Source organism: Apodemus sylvaticus, chromosome X (genome assembly GCF_947179515.1).
Source record: "Apodemus sylvaticus chromosome X, mApoSyl1.1, whole genome shotgun sequence".
Lineage (NCBI taxonomy): Eukaryota > Metazoa > Chordata > Mammalia > Rodentia > Muridae > Apodemus > Apodemus sylvaticus.
Window position 1 is genome coordinate 99,868,032 of NC_067495.1, and position 27,303 is coordinate 99,895,334.

Genomic DNA, 27,303 nt, shown 5'->3' on the forward strand with positions numbered 1-27,303 from the left:
TTAAGAAGGAGATGGAATTTGTATTTTAAAAAAGAGAGATTCAGGGACAGTCCTTATGATTGAGGAAAACTGTGAAAAAATTTTAGAAACAAATGTAAGACAAGCTTGCGGACACTGAATGGGCATGGCTAAGCCTGGGTATTATATGAAAAAAAATGAGGTTAGAACTATAGTCTGACTTCTGCTTGTGAGGCTCCATCAAGCAAAGGCATTTTAAATGGGCGCTATAGGAAATGGGGAGAGACAGGGTGAAAATGGCGTTTCAGGAAGAAGAATTTGGCAGCTGTGTGCAGAATAGATTAGTGGGAGGAGATACTGGATCGAGAAGGCCTGGTGAAGAGGTCATAATAGAGTTCAGATGTGAGATAATGATGGCTTTGAATAGGAAGATACTGAGAGCACAGAGAACAGAACTGATGAGAAGGATGCAGATGTGAAAAGCATTATGGAAAGAGATTTGAGAAGGTCCCTGAGTGGCTGAATTTGCAGGTGGTGAGGGAAGGAAGTGAGAAAACTGGAGAACACATGACCTGGGTAGGGTCTATTGAAATGTTCTCTTTCTTAGAGTTTTAGGGTTTCTTCTTCTGAGAAGTGTTTTCCAAACAGAGTACTGGGTACATGAAACCTCGTTTATAATAGATAGAGAGAGTTTACTAAAATTCCACTCCAAATGGCAGTGACTTTGCATGCTATGCCAGTGAAAAGACCCAAGACTCTATCAGGAACTTAGCATAAGTGGCATGCTTTTTACCTTTTCTTCTCAGGGAAACATATGACCTGGGTTAAGTGGCTTGTCTATGGTTAATGATGACAAACAACTGATTTAAGTAGACAATATACTTTTTGTTGTTGTTGTTGTTGTTGTCTGTTATGAAATGTTTATATTCATAGAATGTAATTTGTTGAGACCTGATCTAGTGAACCAACCTGACGCTTTGAACATTTGCTCTGAGGCCACTTTACTTTTAGCATAAAATAGATCAGGAGCCTCCTGAGGGCACTGACCATGCTTTATTTGTAGATATTCTAAACAGTCTAGTTCTAGGCCTGTTGCATTTACTGACGGTTATTTTCTTTGCTTGTTTCACTCCATTTGCTTAGAGGACTTGGATAGCTCATCTACTGATTCTCTTCCCTCTTTATTATTATGATGGGCAAGACTGCAAGCTTAAATATGTTACTGCACTTGAGCTTCAGTTATTCCAAAGACTTTCAGTATCTCTCCCCTACCCTGGTCTCTTTTTGTCTTCTACTAGCGTTTACTGAATTAGGTCACATAATTCTGGTTTAGCAGCTTCTTGGAAGATGCTGGTTTACTTTTTTCTAAGATTCCTGGCTGTGGTGTAGTTTCTCTGCTTCACAGCAAATGCAGATTTAATTCCATTTGAATACTTTAGCAACACTCTAGAAACTGAATATATTTGCACAAATGATAGATTTTGTTTGTTTAATTTTGTAACTATTAAAATTTTGTTTACTTATTTGCATTTTCAAGTTTTTAAAATTGAAGTGTACTCCATGACCATTCATCTCTGGAGCCATTTGATACTGCCTGAAAAATTGTTTGTTTTATGAGTCAGATATTTATAATCAGACAGAAGAATGCATATGTCCATAAACAAAATATTTATTTGATTTTGAGTTTCTTTTTCCCAAATATCATTCTCTCATACAACTGATGGCAATTTCTTTAAGCAATACATTTAAATATTTCTTTAAATTGAGTAAAACCTAATGGACTCGATAATAATGCTCATTAGGGACAAAATGTTGCAAGAAATTCTCAGTTGTGTGTAATATTTTAGAGTCCTAAATTTTAATGCCTGATCTACTTCTTAAGTGTTATGAGAACTAGATCTGCCTGATTTCCCCTGTTTATAAAACAGTGTTAACCTTTTATCTAAGCAAAACTTTTGGATTCAAATAGGTAAATATGTTTTGAAAACACACAATATGGGCATTGCAGAGACTTATAGGAATCTAGCTTAGCACAAGCACATCCCATAGAAACTAGAAGGAGGAACAAGAACAGAATCAGAAAATAAGGTTATTTGCCCCATCATAATCTGGACATTTTATTGTCTGTAGATTTATCCCAGTCCCAATAAAATTACAGAATTTTATAAACTTAAAATTTTATCGATATTATAGAAGTTTTAAGTTCACAGAAAAATTAGTCCTCTTCTGCATTTAAGTAATAGTCTCTTCCACCAGTGATTTATTTTATCATAATAGCCACTAATTAATCAATGATCAACGAAATCAACCTGACACATTATTATTACTGGTATTACTGTTATTATTATTATTATTAGTGTTATTTATTGTGCAGATAATAAAAATATGACATTTTCTCATTGTTACAGTTCATTGAGAATGTTTTAGAAAAAACCTTAGTGTAAAGAGAATTAAAATGATGACATTTATCAAAATGGGATACTGAGTATACAATACCAAGCAAACATGCGGTGAGGAAGATGCATTGCTATTATTGGAGATATGGATCAATAGATTAATGAAAATAGATTCTGATTTAGGAAAGACAGATTGGCAAGTTATGGTTAAGGCCATACATCCAAGTAAATGGGCTAGATTTTTCTTCTTCTTCTTCTTCTTCTTCTTATTATTATTATTATTATTATTATTATTATTATGTGTATAACTATAAGGTTCAGTGATTTTTTATTATTGTTACATGTACAAATATACATAAACATATAAATACAACCTGCTGTATTTACTGTTGCTCATATGTATATGTTTAAAAGCTTGCCACATGGTAGGGATAACCAATTAAATAGTTAATACTCAGAAAACATTGATTCCTCCTCTCTCAGCAGGAGTTAATTTACTGCAGTTCTTCATCTGTGGGGCTTTATGCAATTTCATCATACATATTGGCATGTCAACCAGTAATGCCATTTTTCAGGTTTTTGTTAGGCAGATGTTTTGTCCAGATTTTGTGAAAGTAGTTTTCATTAATACACAGAGGATACAAAGTTGAAGAAGACATACTGGTCCTCTGGCACTTGTAAGAATTCTACCTTCACTGCTGTAGGCCTTAGGTGTAGGAGTCGTGCTGTAGAAGATGTATCAGTTGGTGCTAAGCACACCATAGCCAATTCTTATTTGCAATTTAATCAATTATGCTTTCTGTAACAAACGCTGACTGCTACAACAAGAAACTTCTTTGATGAGGAGTTGGAGGTATACATATCTGTGAGTATTAAGACACGAAATTAGACTGAAGTTAGAAATTATACTGATTTGGGATCTGGTTATTAGAGAGTACACACTCTCTACCCATGCATTTCTCCACATATTTATTGTATTCTTCTGTTTCTATTACTGACTTGCTTGTATGACCCTGGCATCAAATGGCCCAAATCTATCTTAGTTTCCACAAATTATTAGCCTCTCTCTCTCTCTCTCTCTCTCTCTCTCTCTCTCTCTCTCTATCTTTCTCTCTCTCTCTCTGTTTCTCTCCCCCTTGTTCCAGTCACTATATATGAAAAAGAAATTGATTGGCTCGACCAATCATTTACAGAAGTAATAAGTCATATGTTGCTATGTAGCCTACCGAATCAATATACTTGATTCAAGTGTCCACATTGGTCCAATCATTTTGTGACTGTTGGGAATGATATGCTGGTTCCGTTGAGGTTAAGATGGAGGTGAAAGATTGCACAAACTATAATCCTGAAAGATTAGGTAGACTGAAACTTGATACCTCAAATCCTAGCTATAAGCCTGAAATTCTCTTATCTGAAAAATACTATTTAGTGTGGAATATCAGAGACAGCACTTTAGCAACTAGAAAGTGGGTAGCAAACATTTTGATTGTTGTTCAAACAGAAGTTTTCCTGTAAGTTTTAGGCTGTCTTCATCTTTAAGGTGAGTGGATTATAGCTTCTTGCTTGAAAAGCAGGTTTGAATTTCTAGTTGTTTCACAAAGAAAAACATGATATGGGGACTCAAAGGAAAAGCTTCATCTACAATTAAGGCCTTTTGAATATCTTGCCTTTAGAGTCTAGGATCAGTTCTCTGCAACGCTTCTCAGTCTTAACATGTCCAAAATTGAACTCTCAATTCTGCCTTTTTCCCTCACCAGTTTACAATTATTTCTTTTCATTCAAAAAATGGTGACTCTCTTCACTTTGGATCAATCACAAATTTTAAGAATTAGTAGTATTTTTGTTTCTTTTAAAACATTATTTTCTTATTTTACACTTTATTTTTTCATTTCTGGAATAAATAGACAAGGTCTCACTAGATGGTGATGCTGGTTTTGAGCTCACCACTCTTTTTTATTAGCTAGATGTTTGTGAAGTATTGACTCTAGAGGTCCATGCTGGCGTTAGAGCAAATGTCAAGTGCTGGAATTATTTCCACTGTGTTTATATTGGGACTTCTGTTTGAAAACAATAACCAACCTCCCCTATAATGGGATTAAAACTTTGTACCACCATACCTGGCAAGAGCCATTCTGAATTTGTCCATTTTACCATATGGTACATTCAAACAATTAACTTAGTTCTTGAGAAATAGTACAATTGTTATTTTGCTAGTCAAAGCCATTCCCATCTCTTCCCTGACCTATGTAATTTCCTGGTTTTGACTACATGATAAAACAGCCACCTTTTAAGGCCCCTTTATCTTCAATATTGCAACACCAGAGACCAAGCTTCTAACTCAGGATCTTTTGTGTAACAAATCACATTTACAAAATCTACCCTATAATCTTTTGGTTTAGAATTGAACTCATCTGGACAAAGTTGGGAGAAATTGGCATAAATTACAAGCATTTCTTCTGGAATTGCATTGCTTTTTACACAGATAATTATTAGAACAGTGAAATTTTACACTCTCACTTATGGGCAGACATGTAATGTACTTTAGTAGAAAGCTTCCCTCCACTGCACATATGTATCTGTTTGCTCCATTTTCACAAGCCTTTCCATGAGCTCTGACATTTGGCTTCATTTAACAGAACAAGTCATTTTTCCATCCTTCCCATAAACTCACATACTTTGTATTGAAAAAGACCTTAAAGTTCACCTATCCCAAGCTTCTGACATTTCCTCATGGAAACAAATGACATGGGTTAAGTGGCTTGTCTAAGGTTACTCACTTAATAATTACACACAACTGACTTAAGGAGACAACATACTTATCTGTTGTCTGTATGAAAATGTTTATGTTCATAGAATGTAATTTGTTGAGATCTGACCTAGTGATCTAACCTGAGGCCCATACTGATTTGAACATTTGCTCTGAGCTAGGTGGAATTAAAAAACAAAAAAAAACCAAAAAAACAAAAAACTATGCCAGCTCCTGTCACGTGTGTTCGTTTACCTCAAAAATTGGATATTGAGGACTGGAAGAAATCTAAACTTTGCTTGTAAGCTTCTTAGTTCATTTACAAATGTATGATTCAATCCCTAGCTTCTTGTGTCTGACTCTGAGCTCATCACTTTAGTACTTTGTTAGTCTCTGCACTCATCATGATTGAGTACAGGCAGGTGTGGAAAGTTTCTTGGCATCTGGGTTTCATCTCTTGTCTTAGGTTTGTTACATAATTTAATCAGTTTTATATATGTATGTAAACCATATCCAGGGGCACTTGTGCAATTTAGAAATACAGGAGGTGAGGCTGAAAATAGAGAGGGGAGATGGGCGGCTGCGGGGGTGGCAGCGGCAGCAGTGGCTGGTCCAGCTGAAGGGCCATCAGAAGTGGAATCAAGGTGACAGGGTCCAGGCAGGCCCTGTGCCCATGAACACTGGCCATCGCTGGCCAGCTGGGCTGCAAGCAGCGGCAGATTTACGGTGCCTTTCACCGCACAGAAGCCACTTCAGAACTCTGCCTCTGGCCAGTCACGAGAGACTCGCCTCCATCTTGGTTCTCGGACTCCAGAGAGATCAGACAGACTGAGGTACGCAAATATAACCCAAGGCCAACATCGAGGGGGTCTAAGCACGACAGGCTTTGGCCTGCACACAGGCCCTGGGCTGTTCAGGGGCCATCGGGGTGCCAACCCAGCCAGGAGGTTTTTTGCCCTAGCCCAGCACGCACTGCCATTTTGCCTACAGGACACCAGAGAGCTCTAGCAGGCAAAGCAAGCAAACAGGCATAGCTTGAGGCTAACATAGCAGGGTCTAGGCCCCAACAGGCCAACAGGCCCTGGACTGACCCCAAGAACTGGGCTGCTTGGTGGGCCATCTGTGTGTCAACATGGCCAGGAGGTTGTTAGCCCAGCAGACTCTCCCGGCACTTTCAGGGAGCACGTGCACACGCCCACCATCGTGGCCACCTGACAGACCCAATTAACAGTCATAGCCCGAGGGGAACTTTGCTCAGACCTTGGCCTCCCAGGCTTTTGCCTAGACTCAGGACCTGAGCAGCTAGGCTAGCCTTATGTGCACCAACCCGGATGGGAGATCGGCTACCCAGCAGAGTGATCAACACACAGAAAAGGTCCCCGCAGCATACACGCTTCAGGACTCCCTGAAGGAGCAAACAGGCACCATCTGGTTCACAGACACAATCTGGGGCAAAGCACACTAGGGCTGCAAGGGAACCCAAGAGGAGGACAGCATATCAGCAATCTGCTACAGAAGAAACCCAGCCATCCAGTGTTGCAGAAATAGCCCCAGAGCCTCTCAGGAGGCTCAACCACCACCCAGAGACAAGACCAACTAACTCCAGAGAACAAGATGGCAAAGGGCAAACACAGGAACACTACTAACAGAAATCTAGGCAATATGGCAGCATTTGAACCAAACTCTCCAACATCAGCAAATCCTGGTTATGCCAACACACCAGAGAAACAAGATTTGGATTTAAAATCACTGGTCATGATGCTGCAAGAAGAACACAAAAAGGACATGAATGAATATCTTAAAGAAATACAAGGGAACATGAATAAGCTAGAAACCCGTATAATGGAAACACAAAAATCACTTAAAGAAATGCAGGAGAATAAGGCTCAAGAGATAGAAGCCAATAAAGAAGAAAGGCAAAAAAAAAAAAAAAAAAAAAAAAAAAAAAACTTAAAGAAATGCAGGAGAACTTGAGTCAAGAGGCAGAAGTCATGAAAGAGGAAACACAAAAATCTCTTAAAGAATTACAGGAAAACACAAACAAACAAATGATGGAACTTAGCAAAACCATCCTAGATATAAAAACAGAAGTAGAAACGACTAAGAAATCACAAAGGGAGACAACTTTGGAGATAGAAAACCTTGAGAAGAAATTAGGAGCCATAGATGCAAATAAAAACAATGGAATACAAGAGATGGAAGAAAGAATCTCAGATGACGAAGATACCATAGAAACCATTGACTCAACAGTCAAAGAAAATGCAAAATGCAAAAAGCTTGTATCCCAGAACATCCAGGAAATCCAGGATACAATGAGAAGACCAAACCTAAGGATTATAGGTATAGATGAGAGTGAAGATTTACAACTGAAAGAGCCAGCAAATATCTTCAACAAAATTATGGAAGAAAACTTTCCCAACTTAAAGAGAGAGATGCGTATGAATATACAAGAAGCCTACAGAACTCCAAACAGACTGGACCTGAGCAGAAATACCTCTCACCACATAATAATTAAAACCCCAAATGCACTGAACAAAAAAAGAATACTAAAGGCAGTAAGAGAAAAAGGCCAAGTGACATATAAAGGAAGACCTATCAGAATCACACCTCTCACCAGAGACCATGAAAGCTAGAAGATCCTGGGCAGATCTCATGCAGACTCTAAGAGAACACAAATATCAGCCAAGACTACTATACATAGTAAAACTCTCAATCACCATAGATGGAGAAACCAAGACATTCCATGACAAAACCAAATTTACACAATATCTTTCCACAAACTCAGCTCTACAAAGGATAATAGGAGGAAAACTCCAATACAAGGAGGAAAACTACACCCTGGAAAAAGCAAGATCGTAACCTTCCTTCATCAAACCCAAAAGAAGATAATCACTCAAATATAAAAATAACATCAAAAATGACAGGAAGTTATAATCACTATTCCTTAATATCTCTTAACATCAATGGACTCAATTCCCCAATAAAAAGGCTAGAAAAGGGGAAATCATTTGAAATGTAAATAAATTATATCGAATAAAAAAAAAAAAAAAAAGACATAGACTAACAGACTGGACAAGCAAACAGGACCCTACATTTTGCTGTATACAGGAAACACACCTAAATGTCAAAGACAAAACTACCTTAGAGTAAAAGGCTGGAAGACAATTTTTTAAGCCAATGGTCTCGGGAAACGAGCCGGAGTAGCCATTCTAATATCAGATAAAATTGACTTTCAACCTAAAGTCATCAAAAGAGACACTGAGGGACACTTCTTGCTGGTCAAAGAAAAATCCACCAAGAAGAACTTTCAATTCTGAACATCTATGCAGCAAATGCAAGAGTGTTCTCATTCGTAAAAGAAACTTTACTAAAGATCAAAGCACACATTTCACCTAACACAATAATTGTGGGGGACTTCAACACCCCACTCTCCTCAATGGACCGATCAGGAAAACAGAAACTAAACAAGGACACAGTAAAACTAATTGAAGCTTTGGACCAATTGGATTTGACTGATATTTATAGAACATATCACCCTAAAGCAAAAGAATATACCTTTTTCTCAGCACCTCATGGTACCTTCTCCAAAATCGACCATATAAATTGGTCACAAGACAGACTTCAACAAATACAAGAAGATCAAACTAATCCCATTCCTCCTATCAGATCACTATGGTGTAAGAGTGGTTTTCAATAGCAACAAAAACAACAGAAAGCCCACATAAACATGGAGTCTGAACAATACTCTACTCAGTGACACCTTGGCCAAAGAAGAAATAAAGAAAGAAATCAGAGACTTTTTAGAATTTAATGAAAATGAAGACACAACATACCCAAATCTATGGGACACAATGAAAGCAGTGTTAAGAGGAAAACTCATAGCCCTGAGTGCCTCCAAAAAGAAAATAGAGAGAGCATACACTAACAGCTTAACGACACACCTGAAAGCCCTGGAAAAAAAGAAGCCAATTCCCCCAGGAGGAGTAGAAGACAGGAAATCATCAAACTCAGGGCTGAAATCAATCAAGTGGAAACAAAGGGAACCATACAAAGAATCAACGAATCCAGGAGCTGGTTCTTTGAGAAAATCAACAAGATAGATAAACCCTTAGCCAGACTGACCAAAGGGCACAGAGAAAGTATCCAAATTAACAAAATTACAAATGAAAAGGGGGATATAAAAACAGAAACTGAGGAAATCCAAAAAAATATCAGATCCTACTACAAAAGCCTATACTAAACATAACTGGAGAATCTGGAGGAAATGGACAATTTCCTTGACAGATACCAAATACCAAAATTAAATCAGGACCAAATAGATCATCTAAACACTCCCATAACCCCTAAAGAAATAGAAAGGGTCATAGAAAGTCTCCCAACCAAAAAAAGCATAGGACCAGATGGTTTCAGTGCAGAATTCTATCAGACCTTCAAAGAAGACCTAACACCAATACTCTTCAAATTATTCCACAAAATAGAAACAGAAGGGACACTACCCAATTCCTTCTATGAAGCCACAATTACACTAATACCAAAACCACACAAAGATACAAAAAGAAAGAGAACTACAGATCAATTTCCCTTATGAACATCGATGCAAAAATACTCAATAAAATTCTTGCCAACCGAATCCAAGAACACATCAAAATGATCATCCACCATGATCAAGTAGGCTTTATCCCAGGGATGCAGGGTTGGTTCAATATAGGAAAATCCATCAATGTAATCCACTACATAAACAAACTTAAAGAAAAAAAAAAACCACATGGTCATTTCATTGGATGCTGAAAAAGCATTTGACAAAATTCAGCATCCTTTGATATTTAAAGTCTTGGAAAGAACAGGAATTCAAGGCCCATACCTAAACATAGTAAAAGCAATATATAGCAAACCGGTAGCCAGCATCAAACTAAATGGAGAGAAACTTGAAGCAATCCCACTAAAATCAGGGACTAGACAGGGCTGCCCCCTTTCTCCTTATCTTTTTAATATTGTACTTGAGGTATTAGCTCGGGCAATTCGACAACATAAGGAGGTCAAAGGGATACAAATTGGAAAGGAAGAAGTCAAACTATCATTTGCAGATATATATATATATATATACATAGATGTTTTTGGGAGTGACCCAAAAAACTCCAGTAGAAAACTCCTACAACTGATAAACAGCTTCCGTAAAGTGGAAGGTTATAAAATCAACTCAAGCAAATCAGTGGCCTTCCTATACTCAAAGGATAAAGCAGGCTGAGAAAGAAATTAGGGAAATGACCCCCTTCACAATAGCCACAAACAGTATAAAGTACATTGGGGGGACTCTTACAAAACTTGTGAAAGATCTGTATGACAAGAACTTCAAGACTATGAAGAAGGAAATGGAAGAAGACCTCAAAAAATGGAAAAATCTCCCATGCTCATGGATCGGCAGGATCAATGTAGTTAAAATGGCCATTTTGCCAAAAGCAATATACAGATTCAACATAATACCCATCAAAATCCCAACTCAATTCTTCACAGAGTTAGATAGAGCAATCCTCAAATTCATCTGGAATAAGAAAAAACCCAGGATAGCTAAAACTATTCTCAACAATAAAAGAAATTCTGGGGGAATCAGTATCCCTGACCTCAAGCAATACTACAGAGCAATAGTGTTAAAAACTGCATGGTATTGGTACAGTGATAGGCAGGCGGATCAATGGAACAGGATTGAAGATCCAGAAATAAGCCCACACACCTATGGCCACTTGATCCTTGACAAAGGGGCTGAAAACATCCAATGGAGAAAAGATAGCCTTTTCAACAAATGGTGCTGGTTCAACTAGAGGTCAGCATGCAGAAGAATGTGAATTGATCCATCCTTGTCTCCTTGTACTAAGCTCAAATCCAAATGGATCAAGGACCTCCACATAAAGCCAGACACTCTGAAGCTAATAGAAAAGAAACTGGGGAAGACCCTTGAGGACATCGGTACAGGGAGAAAGTTTCTGAACAGAACACCAATAGCGTATGCTCTAAGAGCAAGAATTGACAAATGGGACCTCATAAAATTACAAAGTTTCTGTAAGGCAAAGGACACCATCAAGAGGACAAATCGGCAACCAACAAATTGGGAAAAGATCTTCACCAATCCTACATCAGATAGAGGGCTAATATCCAATATATATAAAGAACTCAAGAAGTTAGACTCCAGAAAACCAAACAACCCTATTAAAAAATGGGGTACAGAGTTAAACAAAGAATTCTCACCTGAAGAACTTCGGATGGTGGAGAAGCATCTTAAAAAATGCTCAACTTCATTAGTCATTAGGGAAATGCAAATCAAAACAACCCTAAGATTTCATCTTACACCAGTCAGAATGGCTAAGATTAAGAATTCAGGAGACAGCAGGTGTTGGAGAGGGTGTGGAGAAAGAGGAACACTCCTCCACTGCTGGTGGGGTTGCAAATTGGTACAACCACTCTGGAAATCAGTCTGGCGGTTCCTCCGAAAACTGGTCACCTCACTTCCAGAAGATCCTGCTATACCACTCCTGGCCATATACCCAGAAGACTCCCCACCATGTAATAAGGATACATGTTCCACTATGTTCATAGCAGCCCTATTTATAATTGCCAGATGTTGGAAAGAACCCAGGTATCCCTCAACAGAAGAGTGGATGCAAAAAATGTGGTATATCTACACAATGGAGTACTATTCAGCCATTAGAAACAATGAATTCATGAAATTCTTAGGCAAATGGATGGAGCTAGAGAATATCATACTAAGTGAGGTAACCCAGACTCAAAAGGTGAATCATGGTATGCACTCACTAATAAGTGGTTATTAACCTAGAAAACTGGAATACCCAAAACATAATCCACACATCAAATGAGGTACAAGAAGAAAGGAGGAGTGGCCCCTGGTTCTGGAAAGACTCAGTGAAACAGTATTTGGCAAAACCAGAATGGGGAAGTGGGAAGGGGTGGGTGGGAGGACAGGGGAAGAGAAGGGGGCTTACGGGACTTTCGGGGAGTGGGGGGGGCTAGAAAAGGGGAAATCATTTGAAATATAAATAAATTATATCGAATAAAAATGCTTTTAAATTAAAAAAAAATGGAGTACAGAGTTAAACAAAGAATTTTCACCTGAAAAACTTTGGATGGCGCAGAATCATCTTAAAAAATGCTCAACTTCATTAGCCATTAGGGAAATGTAAATCAAAACAACCCTGAGATTTCACCTTACATTAGTCAGAATGGCTAAGATTAAAAATTCAGAAGACAGCAGATGTTGGTGAGGATGTGGAGAAAGAGGAATACTCCTCCACTGCTGGTGGGGTTGCAAATTGGTACAACCACTCTGGAAATCAGTCTGGCGGTTCCTGCGAAAACTGGGCACCTCACTTCCAGAATATCCTGCTATACCACTCCTGGTCATATACCCAGAGGATTCCCCACCATGTAATAAGGATACATGCTCTACTATGTTCATAGCAGCCCTATTTATAATTGCCAGAAGCTGGGAAGAACCCAGGTATCCCTCAACAGAAGAGTGGATGCAAAAAATGTGGTATATATACACAATGGAGTACTATTCAGCCATTAGAAAGAATGAATTCATGAAATTCTTAGACAAATGGATGGAGCTAGAGAACATCATACTAAGTGAGGTAACCCAGACTCAAAGATGAATCATGGTATGTACTCACTAATAAGTGGATATTAACCTAGAAAACTGGAATACCAAAAACATAATCCACACATCAAATGAGGTACAAGAAGAACGGAGGAGTGTCCCCTTGTTCTGGAAAGACTCAGTGAAGCAGTATAGGGCAAAACCAGAACAGGGAAGTGGGAAGGGTTGGGTGGAAAAACAGGGGGAGTGAAGGGGGCTGATGGGACTTTCGGGGAGTGGGGGCCAAGAAAAGGGGAAATCATTTGAAATAAAAATATATTGAATAAAAAAATTAAAAAACAAAAACAAACAAACAACCAAAAAAAATACAGGAGGCAAAAATGTGTGAATAGTTTTAGAATTAAATATAATGTATACTGTAATTACTGTTTGTAACTTTAGGGGATATCTCTATTTTAGATATACAAATTATACACACACACACAAGCACACGCACACAATCATTTAATATATGTATGCATATATGTAATATGATATACATATATACCAACCTAGTTTATTGATCTGCCATTTATTTATTTCTGTCTGGAACTAGTTATCTAGAACTTAAAAATAAGCAATACTGAAATCTAACAGAACATAAAGAGGAAGAGAGAGAGGGAGAGAGAAAGGGATGCTGATTGAGAGACTGAATTTAATTTTACTTATGATCCCAAAAATGCATCTAGTGATTGGTTTCAAATTCTTAAAAAATATCTAGGCTTTTGCTTTGCTTTTGTACTAGAGAAATCTATAAATATAATCCGTCAGATTTTAAGAGAGTAGCTGATAAACATTTAGGATTCTAGGCCCACACATGAAAATACACATGGAATGTAGTCACGGATAAGTGGATATTAATTAGCCCAGAAGCTCTGAATAAAGACATAATTAACATATCAAATGATTCCCAAGAAGAAGGAAGGAGAGGTCCAGCATTGTAGGGGAGTAACAGGACAGAGAAATGGGAGGGGAGGGGTGGGGAATGGGTGGAGGGAAGAGGGCTTATGGGACTTATAGGGAGGGGGGAACTGGGAAAGGGGAAACCATTTGGAATGTAAACAAAGAATACAGAAAAAAATGAAAACAAGAAAATAATAAGAAAATATTTGGAATAATCCATCTTGTAGACAACAATCTTTTTGAATTGTATGTAGTTAATAATCATCAAATACTTAAGCCACTAGCCTGCTGTAGGAAGGAAAACAGCAAATTACTGTGCTTTTCCTCATTTACTTGAACTCAAAATTGAATTTGGGGGCAACAAGAAAAGAAACAAATGGGTGTAAAAACAGCACAGTGTAAATTGCTGCAGGTGATGGTGCTACAGCAAAATTACTACAGGCAGACTCAAGATGCAAAAAATATTTATTTGACAGTAACCAGAAAGACAAATTACTCAAAGGCTGTGTACATGTGCTTATATAATTGCTCATAAATTATTATGGTTCATGTTAGAATTTACCCAGCTTGCCAAACCACACGGTCTTCTTTTAAATAAGGAAATTGCAGATTGTTAGAAAGTAGAGAATGTAAGACACATTATAGAACGACTACTCATTTACACGGGAACATGGCAATTTGTGTGCAACTTTTTATCTGCTTGCACCTATCTTTCAAAATCTTTATTTCATCAGAGCTTTCAAGACTATAACGCTTACAAACCACAAGGAATCTCAATGAGAGCTTATTTGCCATAAATTAAAGTTAATTATAAGGCAGGTATAACTTGGACCCAGTCCATGGAGTTTGAGTTACTACTGGGTGGCATTAAGCACTTTCTGTTATAATGCGACTTCTCTGGCTCTGATCCTGAAAACTGTTATGGAAGACTTCAGCAGGCTTATCTCTGCATAGCTTCTTGAAATGAATTTAATGACTGGAATAAATTTTCTTACCTGAGGAATAAATGTGGTTATTCAACCTAGCCCATGTCCACTCACCACTGTTAAATGACACTGTAATTCAGGTTATATAATAATGCAAACTATTTGGTCATCTTATGCTGTCTTGGCAGGAGCACAGGCTATGGAACTAAGAAAGGAATTATAACTCCCTGACATGCATGAACTGATGGCTTCTCTTGGTTTCCTTCTCTTTGGCACTTGAAATATCAATGTAAACAGTCCCTAGCCCTAACCCTCATTACTGTTGTGTGGAAGAAAAGAAACCCTTAGACAATTGCTTTATAAATAAGACCCTTTAGAAATGAGAAGACATTCTTTTCATAGTGAAATTAAGATCATTTGTTTTACAGTGTCATTTAGTGTGTGTATGTGTGGCCTCCTGAGTCAAAGGATCAAAGGATTTCAGCATGTGCATCATGTGCTACAAAATATGTTCAAGGTATAATGGAGGGAGGCTTAAGCAACTATTTTGTTTCCTTTAAACTGTAAGTCAGATGTTATGAAACAAATTAATCTCACTCTTTTTATGTTTTGGAATACAATTGTACTTTGTCGATTATATCCTCTGTCTGGTTTCTCATTCTAGTGGAGAGTTTAGTTTTCATAATGTGAAGCATGGCTCTTACCACTGAGAATATTTGTTATCAAGCCCTTTACTGGAAAACAAGTGCTGACTCCTGTTCTATGCTTTGCCAAAAAACCGGGATGAAAATTACCCTACTAGTCAGGTATGATGGAATTACACCTGTAATTCCACCACCTGTGAATCTGAGACAGAAGTGTTTATAGTCTGACACTACCTGGCCTCCGGAGCAAATTTGGGCCAGCCTTATGACGTTATGAGATTGTGTCTCAGAAAAAAAAACAAAAACTAACCAATCAGAAAAGAACATCTAACCAATACTTTCATATTTCAGATAAAACATTGTCCTCGTGGCCAACAGGGTTTTGGTACTTATATTCCTCAAGAGAATAACAAACAAAAGGAAGTTAGCAGGCCTCTTGCTTCTGGTTTTGGTTACCCTTTACCTATCCTTCCAATGTGCTGTCCACATTTCCCATGTAGACAGCAAGGCTAGTCATCCTCTCCAGGGCTTGATAGCCAGCATGTAACGAGTCATTCATATATCACATCAAACAAGTAGTATCTGCAAATATAATCCATCATCAAATATCCTCCATGGTTTGCTACTTAGTGTCTTGGGGTTCCTATCATTTTTGCATTCCTGAGTCTACCTACTGCTAGAAAATGATCAATTTGGACTCAAGAACCTGGACAGAGTCAGGCCTTGCCCAAAGTCAAAGGAGACTTGTCCAAGTTCCTTTCTCACTTACCTCATCAATGAACTCCGTGAAAAGAACTACACTTGAAAGCTTTCCATCCCATTGAATTTTAAAGAAGAGATTTAAGAGAATTCATCTAAAAGCATTTAAATCATGTTAGTACACTGGAGTAAATGGGAGGCTGATGACCTCCACTTCTGTTGTAAGACATGGATCTTCATGTGTTCCTGTCAGTATCTAAAGACAAGAGAAGAATGTTGTGAACAAATGCCTTCAGAAAAACAAAAAAGGTTGAGTTACCTTGAAGTCCCTAATCATAGATTGACAGAAGATTTCCCTTCAATCAGTCTGTGTCTTAGAAGTGATAACAGATTGGATTCTCACATTCATCCCTGTTCAAAAGGTTTTGGTAAAATAGAAATTGTCTAGATATGCTCTTATTGTGAGAGGTAGGGAATGGAGAAAGCTATCTCAAGACTAACAAGTGAAAGAAACCAGTTGGTAGAGAATGTCAGTAAGAGCTTCCTCATCTGGTCTCCATGCAACAACCAGATTATGCCCCACAAAAGCCCACATTATGCAAATGCAGGCAAGGTGGGAACTACATAAATGACCTAGAATGGGCCATGTATGTGACTTTTTCTTCTTGATGCCCACTGTTTGTATTTGTAACCATGTGCTCTTGGTCTAATTCTTTGACCAGGTACACAAGAGCCTGGGGACTTTAGAGTCTTCCAGGGACTCAGATCTCTGACTTTGATCTTCCCCAAATTCTTGATTTTATGTAGAGGGTGATCAGTTTGTGGTAGTTTGACCAAGACTATCTTTATTTTGAAACTGAAAGTACCATGTTTTGAATCTTAAACAAAAACATGAACAATCAGTAAACCTGTGTAGAGTAATAGATAAAATAACAACGTAACCTACATACAGAGCATAAAATATGAAAAATGTTATCAAATACTACTATCCAACCAAAGTGAGACCTGCTAAAAAGGCAAATGAATAGGACAAGGGTAAGGGTTCCAGTAAGTTATTACATGTTGTAAGGGCTTGTGTGTTATAGGGGATCCTGGTCTAACCATATTGCTTATTTTTATTTTATTTTTTAAAGATTTATATATTTAATTTATGTATGTGAGTACACTCCACTGTATTCAGACACACCAGAAGAGGGCATCAGATCCCATTACAGATGGCTGTGAGCCACCATGTGGCTGCTGGTAATTGAATTCAGGACCTCTGGAAGAGCAGTTAGTGCTCTTAACTGCTGAGCCATCTCTCCTGCCCACTACATTGTTTCTTAAGTACTTTCAGTTCACAGTCTTTAATGTCCCAGAATTAGCACAATATCACAGCACTTGAAAGTTCTGTCTTGAGAATTAGATAAGGTAAGTTTAAATCCTGACTCTGATATTTATAAACTGAGAGATACTGAACTGATTATATAAGCTCTGTGGGCCTTAATTTCACCATCAATATATAAGAAGGTCCAGACACACTGAAACTAATAGAAAAGAAATGGGGGAAGACCCTTGAGGACATGGGCACAGGGTGAAAGTTCCTGAACAGAACACCAATAGCTTATGCTATAAGATCAAGAATTAACAGATGGGACCTCATAAAATTACAAAGTGTCTGTAAGGCAACGGACACTGTCAAAAGAACAAAACAGCAACCAACAAATTGGGAAAAGATCTTCATCAACCCTACATCTGACACAGGGCTAATATCCAATATATACAAAGAACCCACGAAGTTAGACTCTAGAGAGCCAAATAACCCTATTATAAAATGGGGTACAGAGCTAAACAAAGAATTTTCACCTGAAGAATTTCAAATGGCTGAAAAGCACCTTGAGAAATGTTCAACATCATTAATCATTAGGGGAATGCAAATCAAAACAACCCTGGCTAAGATTAAAATCTCAGGAGACAGCAGGTGTTGGCAAGGATGTGGAGAAAGAGGAACACTCCTCCACTGCTGGTGGGGTTGCAAATTGGTACAACCACTCTGGAAATTAGTCTGGTGGTTCCTCAGAAAACTGGGCATGACACTTCTGGAGGACTCTGTTATATCACTCCTGGGCCTATACCCGGAGGATTCCCTGGCAAGCAATAAGGACATATGCTCCACTATATTCATAGAGGCCTTATTTATAATAGCCAGAAGCTGGAAAGAACCTAGATGTCCCTCAATGGAGGAATAGATACAGAAAATGTGGTATATTTACACAATGGAATACTACTCAGCAATTAAAAACAATGAATTCATGAAATTCGTAGGCAAATGGTTGGAACTGGAAAATATCATCCTAAGTGAGGTAACCCAATCACAAAAGAATACACATGTGATGCTGTCACTGATAAGTGGATATTAATTAGCCCAGAAGCTCTGAAAACCCAAGACACAATTAACATATCAAATGATTCCCAAGAAGAAGGAAAGAGAGGGCCTTGGTTCTGGAAAGGCTTGATGCAGCAATGTAGGTGATTACCAGGACTGAGAATGGGAGGGGGTTGATTGGGGAATGGGCAGAGGGAAGAGGGCTTATGGGACTTATGGGGAGGGAGGAACTGGGAAAAGGGAAATCATTTGGAATGTAAACAAAGAATATAGAAAATCAATAAATAAATAAATAAATAAATAAATAAATAAATAAATAAATAAATAAGAAGGTAGCTATTGATAGTAGCTGCTTAGGGAAAGATTAGACAAATCATGAAAAAGCACTTAGACATTTCAGGAACATAGTTTGTGATTGGTGTTAGCCTATTATAATATTCTTCTACACTGTTTTATTCCTTTCATTATACCATGTGGTTGTCTCAGAGGCAGTTTCAAACCAATTTATCTGCATTTTAATTCTGCATCCTGGTCTCCAGACATCTCTTTCTTCTGTATTTCATTTCTGACTCTAGAAAGAAATTATCTTAGCATGAATCCTTGAGCCATTTTTGACTCTCTTTTCTCCTTAACTCTCTACAAATAAGCAATGATATATATGTTTTACTTTGTAAATACTTAACTTCTGACTATCCATCGACTCATTCTTTCATTTATAAATTCTGTATTTATTAGAAAGCTCAGCTGGTTGCCAGTCACTACCGTAAATTATGGGAATGGAGTTAAGCATAAATCTGAGAGCCAGCAATTTCCCTTTACCTCATTCTCTACAACCTACCATCATTTTTCTTTTGAGATAAGGTTTGACAACGTAGAACTTTCTGGTCTAGATGTCAGTATACAGAGAAGACCTGTGTTGAACTTGCACCAGTCTTCCTACCTACATTTCTTTAAGTGCTGAGATTAAAGGCACGTGCCACCATACCTGGAATGCATTCATCTTTTACATGCCTTATCTTTCCACCTCTACATCATGTATACCAATTACTCTATTATTCACTGCTCTTGACTTGGATCAATTTCACCTTTTTTGCCTGAACTGTGTTAATAAATTCATATATGACCACTGTGCTTAAAAATATTAACAATGAATCTTAGAGACCTTTCTGTGTTTCCACATAGCTCTCATAGTAATTGGGCAAAAATTCCTAGCTTTTTAAAGCCTATGTGTGATCTGTCTTCTTTTTATCTCTTTGTTATCTTCTGACACTGCCTCACATGTACTTCTGGTAGTTTCCTTACCATGTCATATTGTTTTAGTTCTTTATGGCTTCACAAGTGTTCTTTCCTCTAACTGGATTATTCTATTCTTTAGGTCACTTGGTCCTTGTGGGTTCAGGGATACCTCCTCTATTAGTCTGCCTTCTATGACACAAAATTCTTTCTTCTTTGTTACACTAAGTGGGTACTGTGCTTAATGCTTGATTCAAAACATGGTTCTAGGAGCAAGATCTTTATAAGCTCTCATATTTTCCAGCCAAGTATTTTGGGGTAGTTATATAATATGTGTCTTTGTCTGGGAAATGGGGAAATACAAATGCTGAGTCAACACCAAGAAGGTGTTGTAAAGAGACTCAATTAATAAATATACACATTTACAATAGTGTCTGGAACATAGTTAAATAGAACGCTGTTACCTATTAAAAGCATCACCATAATTGAGCACTATATGACACTATTTTGGAGAATGAGGACCACGGATTTCTAGTCATTATAGTTCCTGGATTTATGCCAATGCCTAATGCATGACTACTCAATAAATGCTAAAGTACATGAATAAATGGATGAATAAAAAGATTAGATAAAGAAACAAAAACTGAAACCCATTGTCTCACCAAAAGCAATTAACTTCCAAACCCAATAATCCCCACTGAGCCTATATGAGGTATATGACATGGAAGAGGCATGGATTGATGACCTAACTGTCCCATTCTTTTCATATATATATTATCTACTGTGCATATGCATTAGGGGAAATATGAAAACTTGGCTCCTTTTGTAAATGCCAAGAGTTTTTGCCTTCCTTATTTCTTTAAGCCTTGAAAATATAATCAAAGAAACCATCCTTTATTCTGAAACTGACATGCTAAGGAATCACACACAAAAAAAGAAAGAAAAGGAAAGAAAAGATAAGGAAGAAAAAGGTGAATGAGCGTCTTAATCATAGATTTATCTCTGTTCCATCCTGCCCATTCTAAACTCTTGGATGGATGATTCTGAGAAGTTGTGCTTGCAGATTAATCAGAAAGCAGATGACCTGGAATGACTGACAGCACAGAAAGAAGAACATCTTTGCTGCACATAAATGGAGGCAGGCTGACCTAGATTTGAGGCTGTACAGTTTCACAAGAAAAAGGCTTCTTGATGATGCCTTTAATAGGGAATCGGGAGAGACTTTCTATTTGATTGACAACTCTTCCATAATTAAGACATAGTCCAAACTCACAGCAAGACCAGTTTTAAAAAATGCCATCAAATGTTACAAACCTTATTATAAATTATTACCCTCCTTCTGTCTGTCTCTCTTTGTTGTTATTACTACTCTGTGGGGTTTGATCTTGCCTTTCTTCAACCAGATAACTAGGCAAGTTGGGCTTAGTGCTGCAACGTTTCTCACCTCTTGTCTGATCCTAAAATCAAGGAGTTCCAAGATCAGTGACTGGAGTAGTGAGCCAGCAGTTTGAACGCTGCTATCCAGATTTAATGAGGTAGGGGGACAGTTGGCCCAGGGATCTGTCATGAAGAGATATATATATCATGTTATGACCACAAATTTTGCCGGCATCTCCCCAAAGGTCTCTTACTAAAAATGATTTTCAAAACCTCACATAGCCCACATATGGGCTGAGATGGAAGTTTTACAGGAAGGAATTGTTTACCTCCATTAGGTGAGGATTATTATTTTTTCTTCTTCATAACAATGTGTCCCATAGGGCCTCTGGCTACAATGCTACACACTTGCACTATAGTTCATGGTAGCAAAGATAAACGGTCAATTTGGCTAATTCAGTAAGGCACTTTAAGGTAGTAATAAATAAGTTCTGATGAATTCTGTCATGACAAAATTTTAAAGGTGGTGAACCTGAATATAATAGTACTTGCCATCTGTCATGCATTACTCCATGAGAGCTTTTGTTAAAAACCACAAAGACTGTTTATTGAAAAATTCAAAACAAAAGCCAGGGGAGTAGAAAGTCCATAGCAGAAAGCACGGATTTCAGAGTCATATACTCGCTACTTTGCCACATTTTGCTATGTAAGTAGCAGCAATAGTAGTATTTACAATGTTTACTATGCTTCTAAGTCTATTCTAAATACTGTGTCATTTTCATTATGTTCTTTAAAAACTCATAAATAGACACTATTTCACATATGGGGAAACTGAGGCAAAGTGATGTGGTCCTAGCTGTCCAAAGACATGAATGCACAAACATGTCAGTGACAGATTCTGAAGTCGAATATAGGTGTATCTGAATATTAGTAATTTTTCTCCTCTACTTCCTTAACAGACATGTGACCTTCTTTAGATAATTTAATTTTCTATTTCCCAGTGTCTCAAACACAGGCTACAGGAACACCAATGAGTTGATCCCTCACTGTTCAGAAGAGTCAGTAAAGCCTGGAATAGCCAGCCACTTCAGGCAATAATGACCTTGCCATTTTTTTCTGTATAAAGTACCACATGATATTCTTTTCCATGAGTCAACAACATGGAAAGTTTAAAGAATCATGATTTTATTGGTGTGAGCTTCAATGCCCTAATCCAAATATAGAACTCATCATACTCTGTGCTTTTTGATTTGATAAGGGTTAAGTAAGATAATGTTTATCATTGTCCTTCAGAGAAATAATTATATATGTAAGTATATATGTATGTATGTTTATGTGTATATCAGATAGGTAGGTAAGTAGAAAGATGACAGATAGATATCAAGAGAGATACAGACATTTATTTTACAAGTAGCTTATGTAGTTATAGAGGCTTGTAAGTTCACAGGATCTGCAGTCAGCAAGGTAGAGACCAAGGATGACTGATGGTATAAATTATAGCTTGAAAGTCAGCAGACTCTAGACACAAAAAGAGACCATGTTTCATTTAAAGTCTAAAGGAAACCGATGTCCTGGCTCTAAAGCACTCAGGAAGAAGGAATACTCTTGTACTCAACCTGTGCGTGAGCGTGCATATGAGTGTGCATGTGCGAGTGTGTGTGTGTGTGCGTGTGCGTGCGTGTGCATGTGCGTGTGCGTGTGTGTGTGTGTGTGTGTGTGTGTGTGTGCGTGTGTGTGCACGCACATGCACGCTCTGTTCAGGTTGATTGGATAAGGCCAAATTAAGCCATTTTAGGGAAGGCAACCTATTTGACTCAGTCAACTGATTACTATATCAGTCTTCTCTAGAAAAATCCCCAAAGAAACATCCAGAATTATGTTTGACCAAATGACTGGATAGTGACTTAATGAAGTTGATACATAAAGCTAGTTATCAAAGCCACCTTACATGATATTGTAGCTGTGGTTATAACAAATGAATGATCCCCCACTTTAGATCTAGCTGCCTGATAGATAGAAGAAAACTGCATAGTAAGGAGGAGAAGCATTTCCATTTTACAGATGAGAAAGTTGGATCAAAACACAGACACACTTTAGTTCCCTGTCCTTTTAGCTAATAAGACATAACCTTCATAGCACCCTGGGTTGATTCATATGATTTAGTAAGGATGAGAGACCATCTAATAGCTAAGTATACCTTCCCTCTTTCTTTTCCTATTTTCCCTAATTAAATCTAAATACACATAGTCTCATTAGCAGGATAAAAGGTTAGATAAAAATAAATCACTGTTTGATATGCATGCATATATGTGTGTGAATGCGAGAGAATGAGAGAGAGAGATTTGTAGGGTGTTTGTTATTCCTCTTCATATATAAGACATCTATTTCAGAAATCAAAACAAAACAAAACAAAAAACATCCTGATGATTCCCAAAGACACTAAAACGCAACATAAAAAAAGCAAAGTCAGGTAAATCCCTTTCTTTGTGAAGTGTCTCAGATTCTCTTAAACAAGACTCTCTGGACAGCTATGATGGGACAGGGTAAGCTCTGTTTGTTCTACCTATAAATTGTAATGATTCCAGCCAGTTATGAAAGCCAACTGAACTGCATGCTTTATCTTTGAAAGCCATAAGACACCAGCATGGTGTCCAACGCAGTTCTTATTTCCTAATTATTTCATGATATCACAATCAATGTCATAAGAGATAAAATGTATGCATGTAGTCACAGCTGCTCCTTTGTCATGAAAAGTTCTCAAGCAGATTGTTAATAAGGACACCATCAAAAGAGTTATAAAAACAAAGAGAGCAAGTCTTTGAATCCTTTGTTGGTGTCAGCTGGAAAACAGTGTGCAAATATGATGATGATAGGAAACAAATTACAAACAAGTATATGAAAATATTTATAACATCTTAGGGGGTTATTATTAGGATAATGAGTTGATTTATTTCTACCAAATCTAAACTGAATTATCAAAGCTTATATTATATGCTATTTTCAATAGTATAAATTATCACTTCCAATATTAACCTTTTCAGATCAAAGATTTTATTGTTGATAGGAATTGTTACAAATACAGTTATGTATTTGTATTTCATATTACTACCATTAATTTATCTATGAATAACTAATATATGAGTGCTAACTAGATGTTACATTTTGTCTCTTCTAAGTGCCTAGCATATCTCCATCATCTAGTTGTCACAACAACCCTATGAAAGGGACACAAATGTTATTTGCTAAAGGAAAATGACTTCTCTGGGAACATCAAACTCCAAGACTAATTTTATATTCAAACCCTCTTCAATTCCATTCCTGCCATTCTTCTTGCTGTTAGTAATACAGAGCCTCCTTGAGCCAGGCCTCATGTGGCCAGGCTCAGGCATCCTGTGATGACCAATTCCAGGAGCCTCAATTCTCCCTTAGGCTATGTCCTCCCTCTGGGTGTTCTTGCAATGTAATACATTCTTTTTTTCCTTTTTTTAATTAGATATTTTCTTTATTTATATATCAAATGTTATCCCCTTTCCTCATTTCCCATCCCAAAACTCCCTATCCCATCCACCCTCCCCCTGCTCACCAACCCACCCACTCCTGCTTCCCTGTCCTGGCCTTACCCTACACTGGGGCATCGAGCCTTCACAGAACCAAAGGCCTCTCCTCCCATTGATGCCTGACAAGGCCATCCTCTGCTACATATGCAGTTGGAGCCATGTGTCCCATTGTGTGTATTCTTTGGTTGGTGGTTTAGTCCCTGGGCGTTCTGGGGATACTGGTTGGTTCATATTGTTGTTCTTCCTATGGGGCTGCAAACCCTTTCAGCTCCTTCAGTACTTTCTCTAGTTCCTCCATTGGGGACCCTGTGCTCAGTCCAATGAATGGCTATGGGCATCTACTTCTGTATTTGTCAGGCACTGGCAGAGCCTCTCAGGAGACAGCTATTTGTTCTGCCTATAAATTGGCATATATAGGACATAACCTTCATAGCATCCTGGGTTGATTCATATGATTTAGGAAGCTCCTGTCAGCAAGCACTTGTTGGCACCCACAATAGTGTCTGGGTTTGGTAGGTGTTTATGGGATGGATCCCCACGTGAGGTCAGTTTCTGTATTGCCTTTCCTCCATTCTCTGCTCTGTCTCTGTATCTCCTCTTATGGGTATTTTGATCCCTCTTCTAAGAAGGACCAGAGTGTCCATACTTTGGTCTTCCTTCTTCTTGAGCTTCATGTAGTCTGTAAATTGTATCTTGGGTATTCCGAGCTTAAGGTCACTAAGAACTGTACCTTTCCCTTCCCAATGGTGTCTGTGTCAGGATTTCCTTCTCTACTTCATTCAAGATGACTGAACCATTTCCAGCTTCCCCAACTCTGCTGCTGGCTAAAGCTATGGGAGGTACATACCTTGGGCAGAGATAGAGTTACAGTAAATGTTGGAAAGGACAAAGTGGAGAAACTTTTGCCCTTGTCCATTAATGTTCTTTCTGTACCTGTTTTGACTGGCAAAAATATTAATTTTGTATAATTCTACCATGGTTAATATGAAAATATGAGTGGGGATGCAGAATGTGTCAGGCCATTGTTTCAGTTGCTAATGCCCACACACAATATGTAAGTGTAATTATGAATATATCTATGATATATGTTCTTCATATGCCATATAACCATACAAGTAAAATAAACACATTATGTAAATAAATGCAAATACACAACTCAGTTTGTCATGAAATCTATTATATTTCTATATAATTTATAATATATAAATATTTAAAATTCCATAATATTTTGATATAATATAGCATGTGCTGACTGATCTTAATTTGACATAAGCTAGAGCTATCTTAATGGAGGGAATTTCAATTGAGAAAATGCTGCAATAAGATCCAGCTGTAAGACATTTTCTTAATTAGGCATTGATAAGGGAGGGCCAAGCCCATTGTAGGTGTTGCTATCCCTGGACTGGTCATCTTGAGTTCTATAAGAATGCAAGCAAGCGTGGGGAAACAAGCAACTAAGCAGCACTCTTCTATGGTCTCTGCATCAGCTCCTGCCCCCACATCTTTGCCCTACTGAGTTCCTGTCCTGATTTCTTTCAATGTGTAAGAGGAAACCAAATAAACCTTTCCTCCCTCAATTTGCTTTTGGTCATGGTGTTTCATCACAGCAATAGTAACCCTAAATAACACAAAGTACAGAACAAATATGCATATTGTGAAACAGAGTTATATCCACATATTACATTAAATAAGCATGAAACATTAACATGTGCTAGAGTATTTCATTATGTCCGTTCATTGTTTTAATGTGAAACTTACAGGTGATATGGCTTCTGTTGCCCAAATTTGAGAAAAGAAATTTAGTAAACCAACTTTACTATAAATGTGAAACAAAAGTAACTTATATTGAAATCATGTATATTATCATATGCAAAGGATTTAGAGTTACAGCACAAAATCAGCAAAATAGATTTAGAATTTATATAAGTATAAGCACCGATCACTATATAAGATAAATGCGGAGCTTTACACTCTGGTTAAAGGTGGCATTAACTGTGTTGCTAATGCTTTCTTCCTTTAATAAAACAGAGCTGTTGAAAGTGAGTGGGGAAACTGTGAACATTATTAATTTGGTATGGTGATATTATGAGTTTTTATTATTATTCCTTTTAGTTTTTCATAATATTGAAACTGAGGAAATACATTAAAAAGAGATCATCGGGGCACTACCCCAAGTGAGTATGTGAACGTCATCTTGACCATGGACCTCAGCAATACTCAGACAATTCACAGTATTTTTGATTTGGGGTTAAAGCCTATCTAGTTTCTTTATTTCTTTTAAGCATAGGACCTGACTTTCTTTAAGTCAAATCCCTCCATAAAGAAGAAGAGGGAAATAAGAAGCCAAGCTTTCTGATCTCTAGTCAGCTCTGTGCCAATTTCATGACCTTGGATTTGAAGTCCAGAAAAATTACATGAACAGCATGACAAACCCTTAGTTAAGCCAGAAAGATGTGATTCTCCTCATATTTCTTTAAACTTGACCCAAAATGGATTCAGTCGTTTTAGTAAAGATTTTCAATAATCCAACAGTTAACTACCAGTTAGGAAGAAATTAGTAACCTGTGTACTTTGCTCAGGCAACACTGAATTCTGTGAGGTCTCATGGGAAGACAATATATAAATATGTTTTAAAGAAGACATACTAAGTTTATGGTTGAAGAAGTACTCATTGGAAATAGAATTATTAATAGAAATGATAGATAGATAGATAGATAGATAGATAGATAGATAATCAAACCACAAATAGGATGACAGACAAAAACCGCTATAAGAAACCATTTTTAGCTTGACTCCTAGATAAATGCAGCTCAAAGAAAAGCACACAATTGAAGAAATTCATGGAAGGATG

At 37.6% G+C, this 27,303-nt stretch overlaps 1 protein-coding gene across 1 annotated transcript in view; it reads left to right on the forward strand.

Annotated features, from left to right (window-relative positions):
• The first annotated feature begins 254 nt into the window (after positions 1-254).
• Positions 255-27,303, forward strand: part of Il1rapl2 (interleukin 1 receptor accessory protein like 2) — a 690,466-nt gene continuing 663,417 nt past the window's right edge. The window contains exon 1 of the mRNA XM_052170310.1: positions 255-360. Coding sequence (XP_052026270.1) covers positions 255-360 — 106 coding nt within the window. The remainder of the gene's footprint in view (positions 361-27,303) is intronic.